The sequence below is a fragment of the Myotis davidii genome, unplaced genomic scaffold (genome assembly GCF_000327345.1).
Source record: "Myotis davidii unplaced genomic scaffold, ASM32734v1 scaffold684, whole genome shotgun sequence".
In the NCBI taxonomy this organism is placed as follows: Eukaryota; Metazoa; Chordata; class Mammalia; order Chiroptera; family Vespertilionidae; genus Myotis; species Myotis davidii.
The window spans coordinates 2,296,569-2,317,390 of record NW_006295564.1 but is presented as its reverse complement, the minus strand read 5'-3'; the positions used below and the strand labels follow the sequence as shown (position 1 = coordinate 2,317,390).

The 20,822-nt window shown below is 37.9% G+C and overlaps 1 protein-coding gene across 2 annotated transcripts in view; it reads right to left on the bottom strand.

Annotated features, from left to right (window-relative positions):
• Positions 1–20,822, bottom strand: part of TLK2 (tousled like kinase 2) — a 78,998-nt gene that overhangs the window by 15,759 nt on the left and 42,417 nt on the right. For both annotated transcript variants that reach the window (XM_015568153.1, XM_006770274.2), the window contains exons 11-16: positions 16,964–17,116; positions 12,495–12,561; positions 11,520–11,617; positions 9,713–9,794; positions 6,803–6,894; positions 972–1,061 (exon numbers count right to left, since the gene is read on the bottom strand). In XM_015568153.1, the coding sequence (XP_015423639.1) occupies positions 972–1,061; positions 6,803–6,894; positions 9,713–9,794; positions 11,520–11,617; positions 12,495–12,561; positions 16,964–17,116 (582 nt within the window). The remainder of the gene's footprint in view (positions 1–971; positions 1,062–6,802; positions 6,895–9,712; positions 9,795–11,519; positions 11,618–12,494; positions 12,562–16,963; positions 17,117–20,822) is intronic.

Genomic DNA, 20,822 nt, shown 5'->3' with positions numbered 1-20,822 from the left:
AATACATGGATAAACAAAAGGCAGTTATGGCCAAACAATAGAATATATCTGGTCATAAAAAGGAAGTTCTGATACATGACACAAAAAGGATAAACCTTGAAAAAAAGTCATACTAAGTGAAAAAAGCCAGTCACAAAAGCCCACACCTATACGATTCATTCACATGAAAGTCCAGAATAGGAACTCTATAGAGTCAGAAAGTGGATTAGTGGTTGCTTAGGGCTGGGGGTAGGAGGTGGAGAAATAGGGAGACGATAACAAAGGTACAAGGTTTCTTTTTGAGGTGATTAAAATTGACTATGAAGATGGTGGTGCATTCTGTGAATATACTAAAAACCACTGAATTGATTACACACTTAAAAACAGCAATATTCAACCGGTGTGCCATAAGAATTTTAAAAACATGTAATACCTGACTATTTAGTCAGGGGCACTGACCTCTTTTCCCTCAGACTGTCAAATAAAAAGATGACAACAGCCAACACAATAGCTGTTGGGTATGAATCAAAATTATACCTATTTTTAAATGTCAGATCGGCAAAAATATATATTGGGGTACCACAGAATTTTAGTAGTTTATGTGTGAAATGAGAAAAAGGTTGAAAACTGCTGCTTTAAAAGAGTGAACTACATGGTTTGTAAGTTATATTCCAATAAACTGTGTGTGTCTAATTGCTAACTTGAAACTGGATATGTTGAGAGTATTTATAACACAGAAATTGGCAAATATTACAAATTATCCCCATCTTTCTCCCCACCAAGCTGGATGTTAAACATTTATAGCACCAACTGCACACATCCTGTGGCCAAGAGATGTCTTAATTCCCATACGACTATTTTCCCATAAATAAATATATTTTGGTTCCTCAAAGTGTTTTTCTTGGGCCCAGATTTAAACTCTATTCCACGAGTAGTCAACACACTACAAGAAAACAGTATTAGTTACTAAGCTGAAATGGTGCAGCACTTACGAGTCCGTGTCCAGTGAAAAGTAATCGTACAGCTTAACTATTCTGGGATGATCCAGTTCTTTGTGAATCCGGTACTCCCTACATGCATGCCTGTAAATAAAATGGAAAATTAACATTTGCATTCTGGCTTGTCTTTTAGAACTCATCAAGGATAATACTAAATATTTTCTTATTTCTCTATTGTTTTTACCTATTCATTCAGATCCATCTGGTTCCCTTATCTTTCCTCATCCTATTTTCTCTACTAGTATCTACCAAGCTGTTGAGAAAATAGTAGGTACTCAAATATTTGTTGAATAAATGGATTTTCATCCTTTCAAAAGTTCATTCAGCCAAAACCGGTTTGACTCAGTGGATAGAGCGTCGGCCTGCAGACTGAAAGGTCCCAGGTTCGATTCCGGTCGAGGGCATGTACCTGGGTTGCGGGCACATCCCCAGTAGGAGATGTGCAGGAGGCAGCTGATTGATGTTTCTCTCTCATCGATGTTTCTAACTCTCTATCTCTCTCCCTTCCTCTCTGTAAAAAATCAATAAAATATATATTTTTAAAAAAAGTTCATTCAGTGACAATCTTACCTCTTTTATAATTATATACAAGTACTAGAGCTTTAAAAATTATAAAGACAGTTTTTTCTCCTTCTAAAGCTGATACTTCATATCTATAAATGTTTATATCCTGGTATTACATCAAGGGGAGCAATTAGCATATAAACTCCTTGGGTAAAAGGATTATTGGTTATATAAGGCAATTAGCAGCGCTTCCTATGTTTTTTAATCTTACTCCTTCCAAAAAGGATTTAAAGGGCTATCAGCTTTACTATCTTCTAAGAAAATATGAAATTATGGAAACCCCAGTTTTTTGGGAACAAGAATTTAAATATGTGTTAAAAGTTTTTATTTAGTACTTTTCCAATTTAGAAGCATTTAATAAGATTAGGAACACAAATGTATTATATACTAGGACATATTCATACACTGAATTTTAAAATAATAATAGAACATGTTTATACAATATAATTACAAATAATTTTTATTTACAAAGAATAGCAGGAAATTATATTTTAAGTAACCTAGCATCATTTAGTTTGGGGCATTTTGTTATAAGGCAAGAGTTATTTAAAGAAAACTTTTCCATAGTATGGTAACACACACACACACACACACACCAAAAAAACCCCCCCAAAACTAAAAGAAGTGGTGTTTTCTGAAACTGGTGTATTCCAACAGAAAGTTGAGAAAACTGGCGGGGAGGAAGAGGGGGACTGAAATCCAAATATATATATATATATAATTATATTTTTCCCCCAATGGAAACTGTTGGACTAGGCTTATTTTTCAAGCTGCCACTTCTGGCAGTTTTTGCTCCTTTTGATGCTTCATTTCATCATCTTTCTCTCTCTCTGAAAAGAAAGACTTGCCACACTTAGAGTAGCAACAGCCGCTACCCTGGGACCAAGAAACGGCGATTGAGTCTGGGCTTTGTGACCCCGTCTCACTGGGTTTCACCACCACTGTACTGGATTGACAGCTTTAACGGAGGCTCCCTGGAAATCCATGCCTCCGGAGCCTCTGTGGAGACGCTGAGCAAAGAAGGTGGCTCTGGCCCAACTCCCCATTCCACCAAAGCAGCTCCACACGTATCCTTTTTCATATATCAAGAAATATAAAAAATGTGAAGTATTTCATTTGGTAAAAAAAAAAAAAAGGAAATGCTGTTCAAAAAACAAACTAGTTTAAGTCTTGGTCGGTTGCTCAGTGGTTAGAACATGGGCCCCGCAGACCGAAAGGTATCGATTTCAACTCCTGGCGGGGACATGTACCTAGGTTGTAGGTTTCAAGCCCTGGTTGGAGCTCATGCAGGAGACAACCAATCCATGTGTGACTCTCTCACATTAATGTTTCTCTCTCTCTGCTCTCCCTCCTTCCCTTCCATTCTCTCTAAAAACCAATGGAGAAACTATCCTCGGGTGAGGATTAAAACAACAACAACAAAAAACAAGCTTGGAAACCTATGGGCTAAATAGGTATCTGTTCAAGTCATTTTTTCACTCTAGCATACTGTAAATCCATAGTTCCCTGCACTTTAAACGTTCTGATTTTGTGCATTTCAGAGTAGAGACCAATTTCTCTGTCAAGGTACAGAAAACAGAAGAAACGAATGGAGGCAAAAATGAAGAATCAAAGGAAGTGTCATTCAAACTCCTCACCAACTATGGGAATTTGCTGTGTGTCACTGAAAGCTCTCCCTCAAGGTCACATCAGGCTCTAGGCCTGCTTCTCATGCTTCATCAGGCAAGGCAGTGGCTCTGCCATGGCCCTCATATTTCAACTTAGCATCCAAGGGATTAATGCACCATAAATACAGAAACTTTACTAAGAAACTTATCCACTAAAGTGCTAATCTTTGACTCGCTTACAAGTGGATATATATTTAGACTTTCAAAATTATGTTATCCTAGAAGATTAGAAAAGAGTATCTTACAAGAGTATACTACTAATTAAAATGCAATTATTTCTGCAGAAAGCTTTATATGAAATTGTCCTACTATAGGGTTTTTAATATATTATGTTGGGGCATTAAAGAAATCTAGTAATACCTATTAATGCATTTAGTAATGCAAAAGTAAAACAATCAGTTCACTTTTTGTTTGTGCGTAAGGAGGAGAAGAAAGGAGGTACAGAATATAACTCAACATTAAAAACAACAGCCTTTTACTTTCTTTGATTTTTTTCCTTCTTTTTTAGCCAAAATAAATGTCTTGATTCCAATTGGGACTGGAAAGTCATCCACATGAAAGGAAAAGCAATTGGAAGACCTACTTTGCAAGGTTAGAGCAGCATTTTCATTTTTTTATAATATTTATAAACACTACTTTTTAGTTTAATACTGAATTTTTAAAGCACTCTAAAATCTGTTATGTGCTTGACATAAACCTCTTTCTCCTCTTGATATAGTTTGTAATTTTATATAAACCTCTTTAAGGTCAAAGAAATTAATGACATTTTGCTAATTCATTATTCTCTATAGCCTGAAATTCATCAATATGATTTTATATCACTTAGCAAGCAATATCTTCCAAAGAAGGTGGAAATGCTTAAGAATTTTCCCCGAGGGATGAAGGAGGTCATAATAACTTTGCACACCCTCTCCCCAGTGTCAACCAGGAAATGGCCACTACCCAGATGGCTCCACAGATGTGGTCTGGCATGCTGATTCCCACTTCTGATGAGGAAACAAAGAGTAGGAAGGCACCACTGTGAGCCTGAGTTGGGCCATTAAAGAGCTAAGAAACATGAGACAAACTCCTCCACTTGCTCTCTGACTCTGTCTGAAAGAGAAATGTGAGAAAGACAACCAATTCATACCTACCAGGACTTGCCCAATGTGTCAAGGGTCCAGGGGTCCTCAAACTTTTTCAACAGGGGGCCAGTTCACTGTCCCTCAGACCGTTGGAGGGCCCGACTATAGTTTAAAAAAAAGCTATGAACAAATTCCTATGCACACTGCACATATCTTATTTTGAAGTAAAAAAACAAAATGGGAACAAATACAATATTTGTATTTGCATGTGGCCCGGCCGTAGTTTGAGGACCCCTGAGGTACACAGTCCTGGCTTCAATACCTCACTGTTTCAAACCGCTGGGGTGTGAACACCTATTGGAGGTCTCTTTAAGGTGAGCCTAGATTTTCAGAAGCTAGATACTGAGACGAGGCAAAATATGTACAGATCCTAGCACAGGAACTATCTTCTTGAGAAGACAGTCTTGGTTGACCTTGGTCTTGGCTGACCAAAGTTGATCCCTTGTAGAGTCAATTGGTTTAGAGTGGTCAGTACATACATGACAGCTGGAGGGTATTTTAAAAGAGGGGCATATACTGTTCCAACACTTTTAGGCACTCTGAGGGTCTCAATATAATGGGGACATTTCTCATTTATAACTGGTCAGAACGACATGTGGTTTCCTTCTCTGAAGTGCTCCTGGCACTCACTGAAGACTGCAATTCGTCCCTGCACGTCAAGCAACTGGAATGTACTCCTAATAATGTAACTGCTCCTCAGAAGCATCTGGACTGCAGCTGCCTGTCACGTAAGATACACACAGGACGCCATGCATGAACCACACACAACCCCCTCTCCTACCTCTGCTAAGCCCTCTCTCTCTCACTACCACAGGGACATTCTCTTCCCCAGGGCCAAGAGCCATTGCCAATCTGCCTGGAATAGGAAGAGTTCCTGGGTCCCCAGTGAACAATAGGTATAAAGCAAGAGTTACCTTGGTCCGTGTATGAAGAAGTGGTTGATAATGTAGAAATGTTTATTTTTCCCTTAAAGATTTAGAAGCCAACTAAAAGGCTACTTTAAAGTCCACTGTTTTTTCCCCTTCAAAGAACTATTTATAAGAAAAAAAACCCAAAACTGTTTGGAGAAAGGAGGAGGGTTCTTTATATCAAAAGAGGCCATCTGAGCCGGCGTGGCTCAGTGGCTTAGCGTCAACCTATTGAGCAAGAGATCAAGGTTCGATTCCTAGTCAGGGCACATGCCTGGGTTGCAGGCTCGATCCCCAGTGAGGGGCATGCAGGAGGCAGCCAATCAATGCTTCTCTCTCATCATTGATGTTCCTCTCCATCCCTTCCTCCATCCCTCCCACCCTCTCTGAAATCAATAAAAAAGGTTTTTGTTTTGTTTTTTGTTTTTAAAAAGAAAAGAGGCCATCTCCTTCTTTCAGGGGTAAAACATGTCTAACTCAGTACTTGTACCTACAACAAGGAAACAACCTTAAACACAGTGGGAATCTTAATAGCAAATTGATTCTGTGTGGCCTCCAATGTTCTGAAGCTCAGAGGAAACAAGCATAACCTGACATTAGTGGGACAAAGTAGTTGACAGCTGCACATATAATGACTAGTCCTTCTAAAGAAGGCACGCCCGACCCCAAGTGCAGATGAGGGCCACCACTAGTGGCATTCTGGAGGTAAACACAATAAATGGGACACTTAAGATCAAGAACGTGAAGATCGGAAAACTATGCCGGGGGAGGTGAGCACAGCACTGAGGAGCTGAACAAGCCAAAGAAGTACCACTTAGCACACCACGTCCCCGTCTCCCTTCTGTCTGTCTTCTCCATAAGGAAATGATGGCAGCAGCTAAAAAAGCCCCACCAGTCACCTCCCAGGGTCTCCCAACCACTAAAGGACACTCTCCTCTGGTTTCTATAGAAAAGCAACAAGCCTATTTCTGAGGCTCTGTTTATTGTAGCTAATTTTATACAAGACAATGGAAAGGGAGGTAAAGAGCATGGGCTTTGCCGTAGCCGGTTTGGCTCAGTGGATAGAGCGTCAGCCTGTGGACTGAAGGGTCCCAGGTTCGATTCGGTAAAGAGCATGTACCTGGGTTGCGGACACATCCCCAGTAGGGGGTGTGCAGGAGGCAGCTGATCGATGTTTCTCTCTCATGGATGATTCTAACTCTCTATCCCTCTCCCTTCCTCTGTAAAAAACCAATAAAATATATATATAAAAAAGAGCATGGGCTTTGGATGAAGGGAAGTCTAGATTTAATAACCATCTCAGCCATTTCTTTTTTTTCCCTTTTTTTCTTTCAAAGTTAATTCTTTATTGCTGAAAGTTTTACATATGTAACCATTTCTTAATTGTTATTTAAATTCTCCTAAGTGCCAGTCCTCATCAGTAAGGTGGAAAAGTTATTCTCTCCTAGGGTAGTTATAAGGATTAAATGAAACAACAATATATGTAAAGCTTTTGACACAGTGCTCAAACGTCAGCTATTATCACTAAATTTTGAAAAATCAGACACTCTAGTATTACTTACTTGTGGTAATTCTCCTTTTTTTCATCTCTCCAGTTTTTATTTAACTGGTGAATTTTCACAGCTACATATCTTTGTTCTGTTAGGTCAAATGCCTATAAAGAAAAGAAATACATTATGCTCTAGATAAAGGATAAGAATTACAGGCATCTGGTTTGAAGCTTCTATTTAACAGAACAATATACTCAAAGTCCAAGATGCATATTAAATAAAACAGCAGCAGAAGACAACACATCACATTTGTGTTTCAGAGCAGCAAGCATCTTCTTGAAATTTGTGATCAGATAATTCAGAAGTCTCCAGACACACTGGCACCAAGGGGTTTAGAACATAAAACTAAGCAAACACCACGAACAGAAAGACAGCCCATGTCTTAACAGACACTTCCAAACAATTCTCTTTCTGGGCATCATTTAATCTATTTGGGCCTTTTCTCCCTTAGGCCCGTGGTCGACAAACTGCGGATCGCGAGCCACATGTGGCTCTTTGGCCCCTTGAGTGTGGCTCTTCCTAAGCCTTAGGAGTACTCTAATTAAGTTAATAACAATGTACCTACCTATATAGTTTAAATTTAAAAAAATTGGCTCTCAAAAGAAATTTCAATCGTTGTATTGTTGATATTTGGCTCTGTTGACTAATGAGTTTGCCAACCACTGCCTTAGGCCATCTCTTGTCCCTCAGCTGACAATGAGACCTAATATGCCTCAATGGCGAGTCCTGCCACTTTTAAAATGCTAGGGACAGAGACTGCCTTCTTGAAAAATAACCCCTCAGAATACACTTCTTTGCTATGTTTGTTTAGAAAATAACTTTGTAATTTGCCATACTGTGTTTATTAAAATAAAAACAGAAACAAAACCAAGAAAGAAGGCTTGCCTTTAGTCCCATTCATATATGCTGGGTAAATAAAAAGCAGTTTTTGATTCCAGGATTGTCTGAAATTAGTCACACTAAGCCACTTCTCCAGCACTGTACAAATAAAGGGACATGCTTTCCCCAGAGACCATCACTGTTGGCAAACCCCACATCAGATAGGTAGTGCTCTATCATGGGAGTAACAGGTGAGTTTTTGAGGATGTTGGGTGTAAATCACAATTTCATAAAGTAGCATTTTTATACAACAGACGACTTCCCAATACAAAAGGATTTATTGAGGAACTCCTTTAGAACGAATAGTCTTTTTTAGTTTTTAAATTTCAGATTAAAAATTTAGTACTTCAGTTCCAACATTGTTACCATCCATCTGCCAGTTTTCACAAATATATGAATGCATAAAAGCAATAGGGACAGAAACACTCTCCATCAATAGTGGTGATTGCTCTACAGATCTTTTAAGATGTAAGCTACCTCTAGGAAAGCATTGCATGCAAGAGATGGCTGCTTATAAAAGAAACTTCTAATTTACACTAAATATAAACCAGTATTTTTAAAAATACGAACACTAGCCCCGCTGGTATGGCTCAGTGGTTGAACCAGAAAGTCACGGTTTGGTATCGGGTCAGGGTCCATGTCCAGGTTGTGGACTCAATCCCCAGTGTGGGGCATGCAGGAGGCAGCCAATCAAGGATTCCCTCTCACCATTGATATTTCTCTCTCTCTCTCTCTCTCTCTTCCTCTCCATTCCTCTATGAAATCAATAAAAATATATTTAAAAATCCATTCAAATAAAGTATCTTATTTCACAGAAATGGAAACTTTTGAATTCCATTTTTCCTACAGTTTGAAGTCCACCTGCAAGTATGTACTATAGCTTTACAGTAGAGAACCATTTCAAGTCATTAAAAGCCATATTAAATACCATTTAATTTGTAAGATCATTAAATGATACTACAAGTATCATTTTCTCCAACTATCACACCATATTTCTGAACCCAAGACACTGTGATCACCTCTAATTTAAGAAGGGCTTTTGGAGCGTGAAGAACAGCAAAAGAATAACTACATTAAATGTACACATCATTGTAAGAAGCATCTAGATTTCACAAATGTTAAAATGCTTGAAGAATAAATAAGGAAAAAATAAGAAAATACTAACAAGTACTGGGAAGCACCAATAACCAATTTTGATGATTTAAAAAAAATGGAAGAGTCCCAATTCTGGGTATATCACCAAAAGAACTGAAAGCAGGGTCTCAGTGGAGGAGGCAACCTCCACTTTTAAGCGATATTTGCACATACATGTTCAAACAACACTATTCATAACAGATAAGAGGGAGCAACCTAAATGTCTACTGACAGACAAATGAGTAAAGAAAATTTGCTACATACATACAATGGAATGTTATGCAGCCCTAAAAAGGAGGAATTCTGGCACATGCTTCAACATGGATGAACTTTGAGGATACCATGCTAAGTCTAATAAGCCAGTCACAAAAAGGAGGCTTTGGCTGGTGAATATATTAGAATCTGCAACTATGAACTAGCTGATTTCCTCCTTTAGTAAAAATCTGCTAGAGGCATAGGAGTCTGTACTTTGCTGGCCCAATGGAAGCACTCTAAGCCGGGACCCTTCAAAATGCCAGCGCTATAAACACTCTGACTTAGAAGATGGGAACATCACAAAGCAGTTTTTCAAATAAGAATTATCTGTAACACATCTATTCAGTTAAAAAAAAATTATGAGAATAAAAATCACACAATTCCACTACCCAGATATTAGTGTTGTTTTCTCCTCCGGTTTTAAAAATTTTTTTAATTATTTATTTTTTGAAACTTGAAAATGGTAACATATTGTCTCTTGTTTAGTCACTTTAAGTTTATTAAAAGCAGTTCTCCCAAAGATACAGGTTCTTAAAGTTTTAAATTTCAACCATTAGTTATCAACCCATAATTATCACTATTCTAAATGTTCTCTAAGTTGGTACTAATCAATGATTTAACCCTTAGTCGTTTTGCTCTGTTCCCCATACTTACCTTGTAAACTTCACTGAAACCTCCTCTACCCAAAAGATGTAACAACAAATATCTGTCATTTAACGTTGGATGATCTTTAAATCTGTGGAAACAGAATATATAACATACATATATAATTATTAAATTATGTAATTCAAAGATACAGCATGACTACAATGAAAAGCATTAGCTGTAGAGCCATGAGACATAGGTGTCAGTCTCCGCATAGCCACAATCAGACTTTTGACTTTTGTTGGCCTCCCCCCTGCTTTCTGCCCTGCTATAAAATGAGGGGGGGTGGACTACACTAAATGAGGGATTTTTAAACTGCGTTACTCAGTTCCTCCAAACCATTCAAGGGCCACATGCTCCCACCATTACATAACTATATACAATAAAACTCCCAGATATTTTCATGGGCTTAAAAATAGATTTGATTATAAAGTGAGTCACATGTTCTATGTGCATTCATCTTCTCTCAATAATGCAAAAAGTCTTCATGCTGTAACTGTTTTCCCCATAAAGGATACCAGCTTGTGCTGTTCACTAAAAAAGAAATAAGAGGTTCTGGCAAAAATAACTTTTAAAATATTTCTACCTAGTTCCTGATCTTAAATAGCCCCACTAGTAATCCTGAAATTATTTTGATTTTAAGATGACAGATTGCCTGTGGAGAGAAGTGACATTATTGTGTGATAATTAACTTTGGAAACAGACAGATCTAAGTTTAACTCTTAGTTTGGGCCACTAGTTATGGGTCTCTGGTCAAGTTAACTGAATTTTTCTAAGCCTGTTTTCAGATCTATGTTTCAAAGATGACCTACCTGACAAAGTTACTGTGAAGATTAAATGACAGAACACAAGGGCACTTAACACTATGACTGACAAGGAGAGTGCTCAATAACAGCTGTTGCTGGCACTTTACTGAAAAAGGCCATGGCTCACACTGGCAAACAAAAATACACAAGTTATAGCTATGTCAGAAACTCCTGTTTCAGAGTCCAAAATATGTGGGAAGGAACGGATTACAGATAGAAGCCATTTCCCACTTGCTATCTACTTTTCACAGTTTCAGTCTCTTAAATGACTTATAAACAAAGGTGGGCATTTATCTAAATGAATGTGCTGAACTTAACAGAGTCTTGCTTAAAATCTCAATGGCCAAATGGCTCTTAAAGGTCATTCAGAAACCAGCTGTGAATTCAATAATCTTTCCACAACACCACTCTGTCATGCATTCTTTCCTTTTGTAAGGCTCTGTAGGTAAATCTAAACAGGAAGTGTATCCTAACCATTTACACTATAAATCTATATTGTTTTAGTGACCTCTATGGGGAAATATACTCTATGTATAGGTATATGTTTAATATATAAATCTAATATTTTTATATATATTTAAACTAAAGCAAATCATTATTTTGTTCATAAAACTGTATTACACCCTACAATAGAATCAAATACAGCATAGAATCAATTTACCAAATTTATATTAATCAAAAACATCATTCTAGACCAGCAATTTTCAACCTTTTTCATCTCATGGCACACACAAACTGATTACTAAAATTCTGCAGCACACCAAAAAATACATTTTACCGATCTGAAATAAAATAGGTATAATTTTGATTTATTCACACCAGACAGCTATTGTTGTGCTGGCTGTTGTTATTTTTTTATTTGACAATCTAAGAGGTCAGTGCCCCTGACTAAATAGTCAGGTATTGCATGTTTTAAAAATTCTTGTGGCACACTGGTTGAAAATCACTGTTCTAATCCATGTCAGAAAGTGCTCAGCAGTCTTTAAGCCAGTATACCCCCAATTGCTTACTGTGAATTATCTTCATTATGTATCCTTTTTAGTTCCCTGATATGTAGATTTCTAACCCTTTCTAGCCTTTCCAGCTCTGCCTGGATCTCCGCTTCCTCCTAAAGTAAAAAGGAAAGAAGTAGCTCAGAACACAAGAAATGTTACTTTTCCAGAATCTCATTTCAAAAACAGCATCAGACAGCTCTCTCATGAAAAGCTAAATCAAGATGTTTTGCATTAAAAAATATTTTTTAAAAGAACTAGACTTTTTGTCATAAAAACCAAGCCTATAACAAAATAATAAATAAAGTTCAAACCATATAAAGGATTACAGTAGAAAAAGTAAGAGTCCTCTGCCCTTTGCTCCCTCCCCTCTAGACCACTCCTCAGATGTAACTGCTGTTAAGACTCTTATGTAAAGTTTTTAGGAATGTTTTGTGCATGTACATATAGATATGCAATCTGTTTTTAAACAAAAACCAGGTCCTTTGTCTGGTTCTGTTCTGCAAGTATGGATTATACTTGGTGTTTAAGTTTTACTGATTTAACAAGATCTAAGAATCCAGTGGGGCAAAAACAAACACGTACCAATAGCAGTTTATTAAAATGCTTATTGACCACCATCACTGTAAGTAGCACCCACCAAAAATGTATGAGCTGCTGAATTAAAAAGATGAGCAACCTACATCTAAGATGCTTCTGTGAACATCGCCAATAACAAATTCTGTGTAGATGCCTTTGTGTTACAAGGTTGATACAAGACCTTCTCTTCTTAGCCAGTTTAGGCAAAAGATAAGAGCTGCTATGTGATTTAAAATATCATGAGATTTCTACGTGAAACCAATACATTTGCCCTTGCCTAAATAACCAACTTATTTCCACACTAAATGTAAACTAAAAATCGCATTTCTGGGGATGGGAAGAGTTGAGTGGGGGTTGGCGGGGGACGTGTAAAAGAAAAAAAGAAAAAAAAATCGCATTTCTCTTTTTATTTACCTTTTTAAGATGACCTAATCGGAGTTTGAAGATTTCTTCTTGTTCATGGTATTCTGCTAATGTTAACCTGGAAAATAATGGTAGAAATTTCAATAAATTATTTGAAATCATAGTGTATATTTAAAGAGAAATGCCAAAGTATGTTATACAGTATAATTAGTCTGTTAAAACGGTTAAAAGACAGTTTATCTTGCAGTCAATCCTTAGACACGAGAAAACTTCTGTGATTTATCAGATGTGATGTGAAAGAAGGACTTCAAAGGCAGAAGTCTAAATTGTAAAAAATGAAAAAATAAATAATGTGCTATAATTTTACATTATTTATAACATTAGTTTTGTCCCAAACATTACTCAGATGAGAATCCTTTAGGAGAGGTAGCCAAAAATTATGTTTAAAGTGTTTTAAAGGGCAAAATAATAGCCAATGGATCTGCTTATTTTTGATAACTCTTAGCCTTTGATATATAATAACAAGGAGAAGAACGTCTATCTGGAGTTTGAGGGCTAAAGGTTCAAAGTGCAACTTGGGTCATGTGACCTTGGGCAAGCAACTTTAACCTCTTGAGTCTCAGTTTCCTAAAAATGCAGCAAGTAATAATACCTAGCTAACAAAAGTGTTGTGACTATTAAATGAGAATGTGAAAAGAATGTATAATTTGCAAAATGCCATTTAAACAAAATTCTCAAAGGGCTGACTCGATGGGTAATCACTTGTTCATTTCATGTTTCACCTACTCAATTCACATGCTCACGTTTTAAGAGTAAGCATGTAAGATACTACTCCATCTTCACCCTCTTCACATTCTGAAAGCATACATATATAATTCAAAGTTTTAGATGTCCCTGTTCAGATATATTCTAACTAGCAGGAGAAAGAAGAAACAGCTATCCTATCAACCAGGAAGGGCTACAAAAAGAGCCTTTGAGGTCTAACTAAAAGAAAATAAAAGAGTAAAAAGAAGAAACACATCTAATAGAAGAATTATGCCTATCTCTTCATAATTGCAGAAATACTTATATCCATTACTTATATCACACTAGTGAAAAAAAGGAAGAGCCCTGGTCAGATGGCTCAGGTGGTTTGATTCCCGGCCAGGGCACACACCTAGTTTGTAGGTTTGATACTCTAAGGCAACCAATTGAGATCTCATTCTCTCAAAATCAGTAAGAAAAAAATAACCGTGGGTGATGATTAAAAATAAAAATGGGAACCTGGCTGGTATGGCTCAGTGGTTGAACCAGGAAGTAATGGTTCGATTCTGGTCAGGGGGCCATGCCTGTGTTGCAGGCTTGATCCCCAGTGTGGGGTATGCAGGAGGCAGCCAATCAATGATTCTCTCTCCCTCTCCCTTCTTCTCTCAGAAATCAATAAAAATATATTTTAAAAAAATAAAACAATAAAAAAGGGAGAAAAGAATGCTTTCTCTGCCTGAAATAGGTTTGATACCAGGAAAGGATAATGTGACTCACTCCAAGACTCCAGAAGACTGTTTTTGGCTTCTGGCCCAAGGAATGAGCCAAGTCTCATACTCTAATTAAAAACTGGACCGAACGCCTTCCAGCTTGGATTTTACACAGAACTCCAGATGGCAACTATTTATTCACATACTACTGACCTAGACTAAATTCTAATTATTGTTCTATGGGAAGGAAATAACCTATGCCGCCACCTTCTTCTTTTTCTTTCTTTTTTTTTTTTTTTTTGCCTATGCTTTCTTTATACTCCTAACCCAATGGCTTTATGCACTAGAGTTAAGTAAGTTTCAAGGTATGTTGGAGGAAGAGTCCCTTCACAAAATAAATACACGAAAGAAGACAATCATCACATTAATGTGTGCAATATTTGCCTGGAGAATCTTTCAAAGTTGGGCTCTTATTTTGATTTTTTTAAAGGAAATAATTTTTAGTTTTAGTTTTAAAATATTCAGAGCTATAAGAGTGAAGATGTTTTCCAAGCTTACTCATTATGCATATTTTTATAACTATATTTAATGTAATTATTAACTTATTCATCTGTTCATTTTCCTTAAATAAACTGAACTGCTATGGCTGGGGCTGTATCCTTTAGCTCTGTATCCCCAGTGTCCAGACCTGAGCTGAGAATATAATAAGCACTTAACATAGACTTACTAAATGAATGTCAAAGGAAACACTCCCCAATATGTCAGGTCTGTATGGGGGTGAGGATTGCTGTTAAGCAATCCTTCTCACTGGATTGAAGATACATTTCTGGAATGTCATGGACTTTTAACAATGGTGTAATACAAGTATTATACTTGAGGGCGTTTATGGGTTAATACGTTTTTGTGAACTGATATGAAAACATAAAAGGCAAAAGACATACCAATTAATAAATCATACAATATTATTATATGCTATTTGTGGCTATCTTTAGACCTGAAACTTATTTTCAATTAAAGAACCCCACAATGACAGCTTTACAAAAATTCTTTTCTCCCTGAAAAACCAATGTAGCCAATATAAGTACACTGATTACAACAAGAGCAATGACTGATTCTATAAAAAAATATATATTTTTTAAATTTCAAATCTCCAATTCAGAAACCAACTTTATGGCTACTATCAATTCTTTAGATATTTATTGCCTACACTATTGTCTCTGGTTTTCCCTTTTAATTTGAAAGCCTCTTAACAGCAGTTGATGACTTAAATGTCTTCAGGGTAGCATAAGAAATATTTTAAATAAGTAATATATAGATTTTATTTCCCGCGCACATTCTAACTATTTGGTAGTTCCTGTCCAGTTGGCAAACTACATACAGCCAGCGAGCCATTCAGTCCAGTTTCTTTTTGTAAATGAAGTGTTACTGGAACACAGCCACACCTGTTCGTTTACGTATTATCTAGGGCTGCTTTTAGGCTATTCTGTTGAGTATTTGCAACAGAAAATCTCTAGCTTGCAAAGCCTAAAATATTTACTATCTGGCCCATTAAAGAAAAAGTTTGTCAACTCCTGTCCCAGAGGAAGATTCTCTTAGGGTTTAAGAATTCAATGATCAAAGAGGGAACTCTGACATGAGATGCGGGTGAACAAGGAAGCTATCTGTGCTCAGGATATCCTACCCCTCCTATGTACTAATTGCTGATTGGCAGTGAAAAAAAGATGCAATTTAAGATACTGGTGTTTTCCTTAGGTACCCCAGAACAAGAAAATACTGTGATACCAAGATTTAGCTTATTGGGAAAATGTCCTTTTCCTAAAATAATACCTATTTTTTCTGAGCTTATTCCTAAGTTTGTGGCTGTTAACAAGTGCTCTTTAAACACAAAACAAACCCTCCCCCCCAAAAAAAACCCCACAAAAAAACCCCCCAAGTGCTCTTTAGACAATAAAGACCATTTTTCAGTTGTACATTCTTCAGTCTGAAATAGTAGCCAGGTAACCCCCATAAGATGATACCAACCTAGAGCCAACCACACATAAGCAATTATATCCTTTGAATACCACAACAACATCACATCCTATATAATAAGAGAAACATGTAAATTGACTGTCCCTCTGCTACGCTCACCAGCCAATCAGGAGTGAGTATGCAAATTAACCCGACAAAGATGGCGAGTTAATTTGCATACACAGGCGCCAGGTGGAGAGCAGAGCAAGAGAGCCCAAGGCTTGGGGGGCCGTGGCTCCCTCCAAGCCGCTGGGCGGAGAGCAGAGCAGGAGAGCCGGCAGAGACTGGAGCAGCTTGGGGAACTTGACTCCCCAAGCAGACGGAGAGCAGAGAGGGAGAGTTGACAGGCTGGAGGATTTGGCAGAGTGGGCGCTGTGGGAGGGAGACAGAGCAGGAAGGGAAAACCAAGAGCGCAGGGAGCACCAGGAATCCTGGGAATAGTAGTTCTGGTGGCAGCCCCAGGACCTGAAGTGGAAGCCCAGAGTGCAGGGAGCACCAGGAATGCTGGGAATCATAGTTCTGGTGGCAGACGGATCTCCTAGACCAGCGGTTCGCAACCTGTGGGTTGGAGGAAATACAAAGGTGATACTGAGTTGTTAGAAAAAAAAAAAAAAAAAAAAGCCTCTATTATTCTATGAGCAACAAACCAAACTGGGGTGGGGGTCTCAGACAATTCGCTCATATGATTGCAAAGAAAAAAACTCCCGAGGGCTCCCCTGAGGGCTCCCAGATTGGAGAGGGTGCAGGTTGGGCTGAAGGACCCACACCCAGTGCACGAATTTTCGTGCACCAGGCCCCTAGTTTGTTATAACAGTGGCCAAAGATCATGATGTCAAGTTAAGTGACATTACTTTTCCTTCTCACTCAAAACTTCCTAAATAAGATCAAGCTAAAAATATTAGCTACCCTTATATGACTTGAGCAAATCCATTAATGTAGCCAAAAACAAAGCTTAAGGTCTAGAAACCACCATAATTTATCAATTTTTTCCAGTGGCATTCAATAGTTTTGTGTTTTAGGGGAGAGAGTGATATCTCATATCAATAAAGAACATACGTTTCATTTTCAGCTCCATTGGTCTTGCTTTTCCGCTGTTTCTGCTCATTGGTTGCTGGAGGGGCCTGTCCCATGGCAGGAGGTTTCCGCTTTGCTAACATTTTCCGCTGTCTTTCAATTTCTTCCCTCTGTGAATTTATCCTTTCCTGCTGCCTAGAGATATAAAAGATGTGGCACAGAGAAAGAAGGTAAAAAACAAAAATTAACATGGCTAGAAGATACACACAAATATCTTTGCCACCTGCATATTTAATAGACTTCAGAAAATAACCCCCTTTAAATCAAGTAGAGATTTGATTTTAACTTCTATGTGAAAGAGCCAAATAAATGATAGTAGAAAGATTTATTTAGAAAGAGTCTGCTTTAAGACACTAGTTATGATTATTTTCAGAGTAGAAAAGTGGGCAGGAAGGAAAATTATCAAATTTCTACTGTGACCTCATTATCTGACTAAAAAGAATTTTCCCAGAAGAGGTCACTAGTAAATAAATAAATAAATAAATATAGAAAGAATTTTCTGATACCTTTTTAAAAGTTAAGAAAACAGCTCTAAGTCATTCCCACTCACTGATACAGTGAAACTTATACTAACTACCTTCGGAAAAAGCACGATGAAGCCTTGTGAGTAGTAAAAACTCCCTCAGATGTGGTACATTAAACGAATAAAAAACATAGAGAAAGGTTCCAGACATCTAACATCATTAGACTCTTTCCTAATAAGATGTCTAATTTTTCTAAACAAGTTTACAAATTAAAAGTCAATAAAAATACCAATATAAGAAAATCATTTTCTCTTATGTGTCCCACCACCTAACAAATATTAAGGTTTATAGACTTGATATGTAAAAACATACCAAGATTTGGGTTTAGTTAACAAACTAAACTCTTTAAATTATCTGTCATAGTTGACAGTCAAATGCTAGATATGCTTTCCCCAACTTTTTTTTATTCAATCTTCATTTTTGTAGAATGACAATCTATTTTTTAACCTATTCTCAAATGAAATCTCTTCTACCCTCTTCCCTGAACACAGCAGTTGTCAGTCCCTATACAACTTTTCCAGATTCAGTATATTTATTTAGAAAGAGTCTGCTTTAAGACACTAGTTATGATTATTTCCATTCTTGGAAGAATGGCAACCAGAAAAAAAAAGACTATGCTCCAGGGAGGGCAATACTTTAAACAAGGTTAAACTAATCTGAGCACTAAAAGCAACTAACCATCTGATAATATAATTCCTTTGCTGGATCACTGATTAGATATCAATTTAACAGCAGAATTGACATTTTAATTAAAGAGTTTTCTGTTTGTCTGAAAAAAATCTTTTAACTATCATTGGAGGTATGCTTCCCCCTCCAAAATATATGTATAAAATCATTTGTGGTTTAAAAAATTTCTGGATTAAGACACAGAGTCTTTAGGTAAAATCACAGTCTTCCTTCTGACTCAATGAATATCCTTAAGGGAAATAATTTACCTCCTCTGAACATGAGTTTCCTAATCAAAAAAATTGGTAAAAATACATGTTTAGCTCATTTCTACCCTTTCAGGGGCCATGAGTACAAGGAACTCTGAACTTTCTGGAGATAACCAGACAATATCTAATTTAAACTATCAACTATAGTGGGAGAATCACTCAGCCTCCACAGATTACCAGCCCCACAGTCAACATATACATAAACCATAAACAAAGGGTAGCATACTGATGCCAAGACATCTTTGCAGCATCTTAAACTGTACAAAATAAGAATAAGAGAGCTTGCCTTGACATGAAAATTGATGTAGCAGAGATCAATCTATGCTAATAATAGGGTAATATACAAATTGGTTGGGACGCCGTGACAGTAACAACGGAAGCGGGGCTGCGGCAGAGAGGCCCCTCCACTGTGGGCCCGGCCTAGGGGCGGGTCCATGGAAGTCCGCAGGCCTCCGCTGCCACGGTCCGGCCTTGGGCAGGGCTGCAGCAGGGGTCTCTGTGTGCCTGCACCGCTGGGGGTCTGCAGGCCTCCCCCAGCTCCAGCCCACTTCTTTGGGGCAATCCATCTAGGAGCCCCAGATGAGTGAGTGGGGCCTACCTCTTTGGGGCAATGGATCACAGGGCAAAAGCCAGGCTAGGGGAGCCCCCTCCCATCCCCGCCCGAATTTTGTGCACCGGGCCACTAGTGTTATACATAATAAGGATTCCTACATTAATTCCTGATGTTCTTAAAACTACTTACCTATTTATACTTACAAATAAAAGTTATCTAAAGATAGTCTATCAGTGATACTCCTTACGATTTATTTTGAGAGTACAAAGTCTGGATTATGTCAATAAACTATAAATTCTCTTAGAACAAGAACCATGTCTTATCAACCCTTCTACTTCCAACACATATGACAATGCCTTTATATAGTTGAGCCTTAAATATTTCTTACATGCCATCAATTTTAGAGTGTTTGATCTTCATCACCCATGGAAAGAGTATTTTCCACCATCTTTTACAAAAGTATTGATGACCTAATAAATCCATCTCACTCAAATCTAAATAACCCTATTTCAAAAGCCATTGTCTATAAAAGAAAACAAGATAATCAGTCTTTGGCACCACTATGGGTTGAACTGTGTCATATAAAATATATGTGAAAGTCCTCACCCCCAGTACCTCAGATTATGACCTTTGTAAATAGAGTCACTGGAGATGCATTTAGTTAAAATGAGGTCATAGTGGAGTAGGGTGGGCCCTAATTCCAACATGACTGCTGTTTTTACAAGAAGAGAAGAGAAGACACAGAGACACATGTGGGAACAGAATGTGAAGATGGAGGCAGAGACTTAAGTAGCTAAGCTGCCACAAGCCACAGAACACCAAAGGAGGATCCTCCCTAGAGGCTTCAGAGGGTAGAAGAAATTTCATTTGAGAATTGGTAAAAAAAAAAATCCCAACAGATTCTGTCATTCTACAAAAAAAAAAACTTTGGCCCCCTGAACTGTGAGAGAATAAATTTGTTTTGAGCCACCCAGTTTATGGTATTTTGTTACAGTAGCCCAAAGAAAAGAATACAGGCACCTTCAACAACAAAACTGTTATTTCAGACTCCAACCATATTACATATAAACAAGCAGGAGGCAGTAAAGAACAATGCACATTTTCACCAAAAAATTTTTAAGCAGTGCTCTACAGATAGCACCTAAATATACCAGATACAAATTTTTAAAGATTCCCAGGATTTCTTATGTTCTACTAGAGGCCCAATGCACAAAATTCATGCAAGAGTAGGCCTTCCGCCGTGGCCGGTTTGGCTCAGTGGATAGAGTGTCGGCCTACGGACTGAAGGGTCCCAGGTTCGATTCTGGCCAAGGGCACATGTCCAGGTTGTGGGCTCGATCCCCAGTAGGGGGTGTGCAGGAGGTAGCTGATCAATTCATTCTCTCTCTCTCTCTCTCTCTCTCTCTCTCTCTCTTTCTCTCTCGCAGGAGGCAGCTGATCAATGATTCTCTCTCATCATTGATGTTTCTATCTCTCTCTCCTCCCTTCTTCTCTGAAATCAATAAAGAATTTTTTTTTTAAGTAGGCCTTCCTTCCCCTGGCTGCGAGCATCGGCTTCCCTCCGGCACCCAGGCTTCCCTCGCAGCCCCAGCTTTGTCTAGAAGGTTGTCCAGAAGGAAGTCCAGTCTAATTAGCATATTATGCTTTTATTATTATAGATATCTACTGGGAACTGTGAAATGCACTACCCAAGGGAGAAGCTACAAAATGCCAAAGAAGGATCCTCTCTAGAGTCTTCAGAGGGAGTACGCTTCTGGCAACACCTTGTTTCGAATTTCTGGCAATTTTAATTTTTTTAAGCTTTAATGTAAAACTCGTTTTGATTCCTT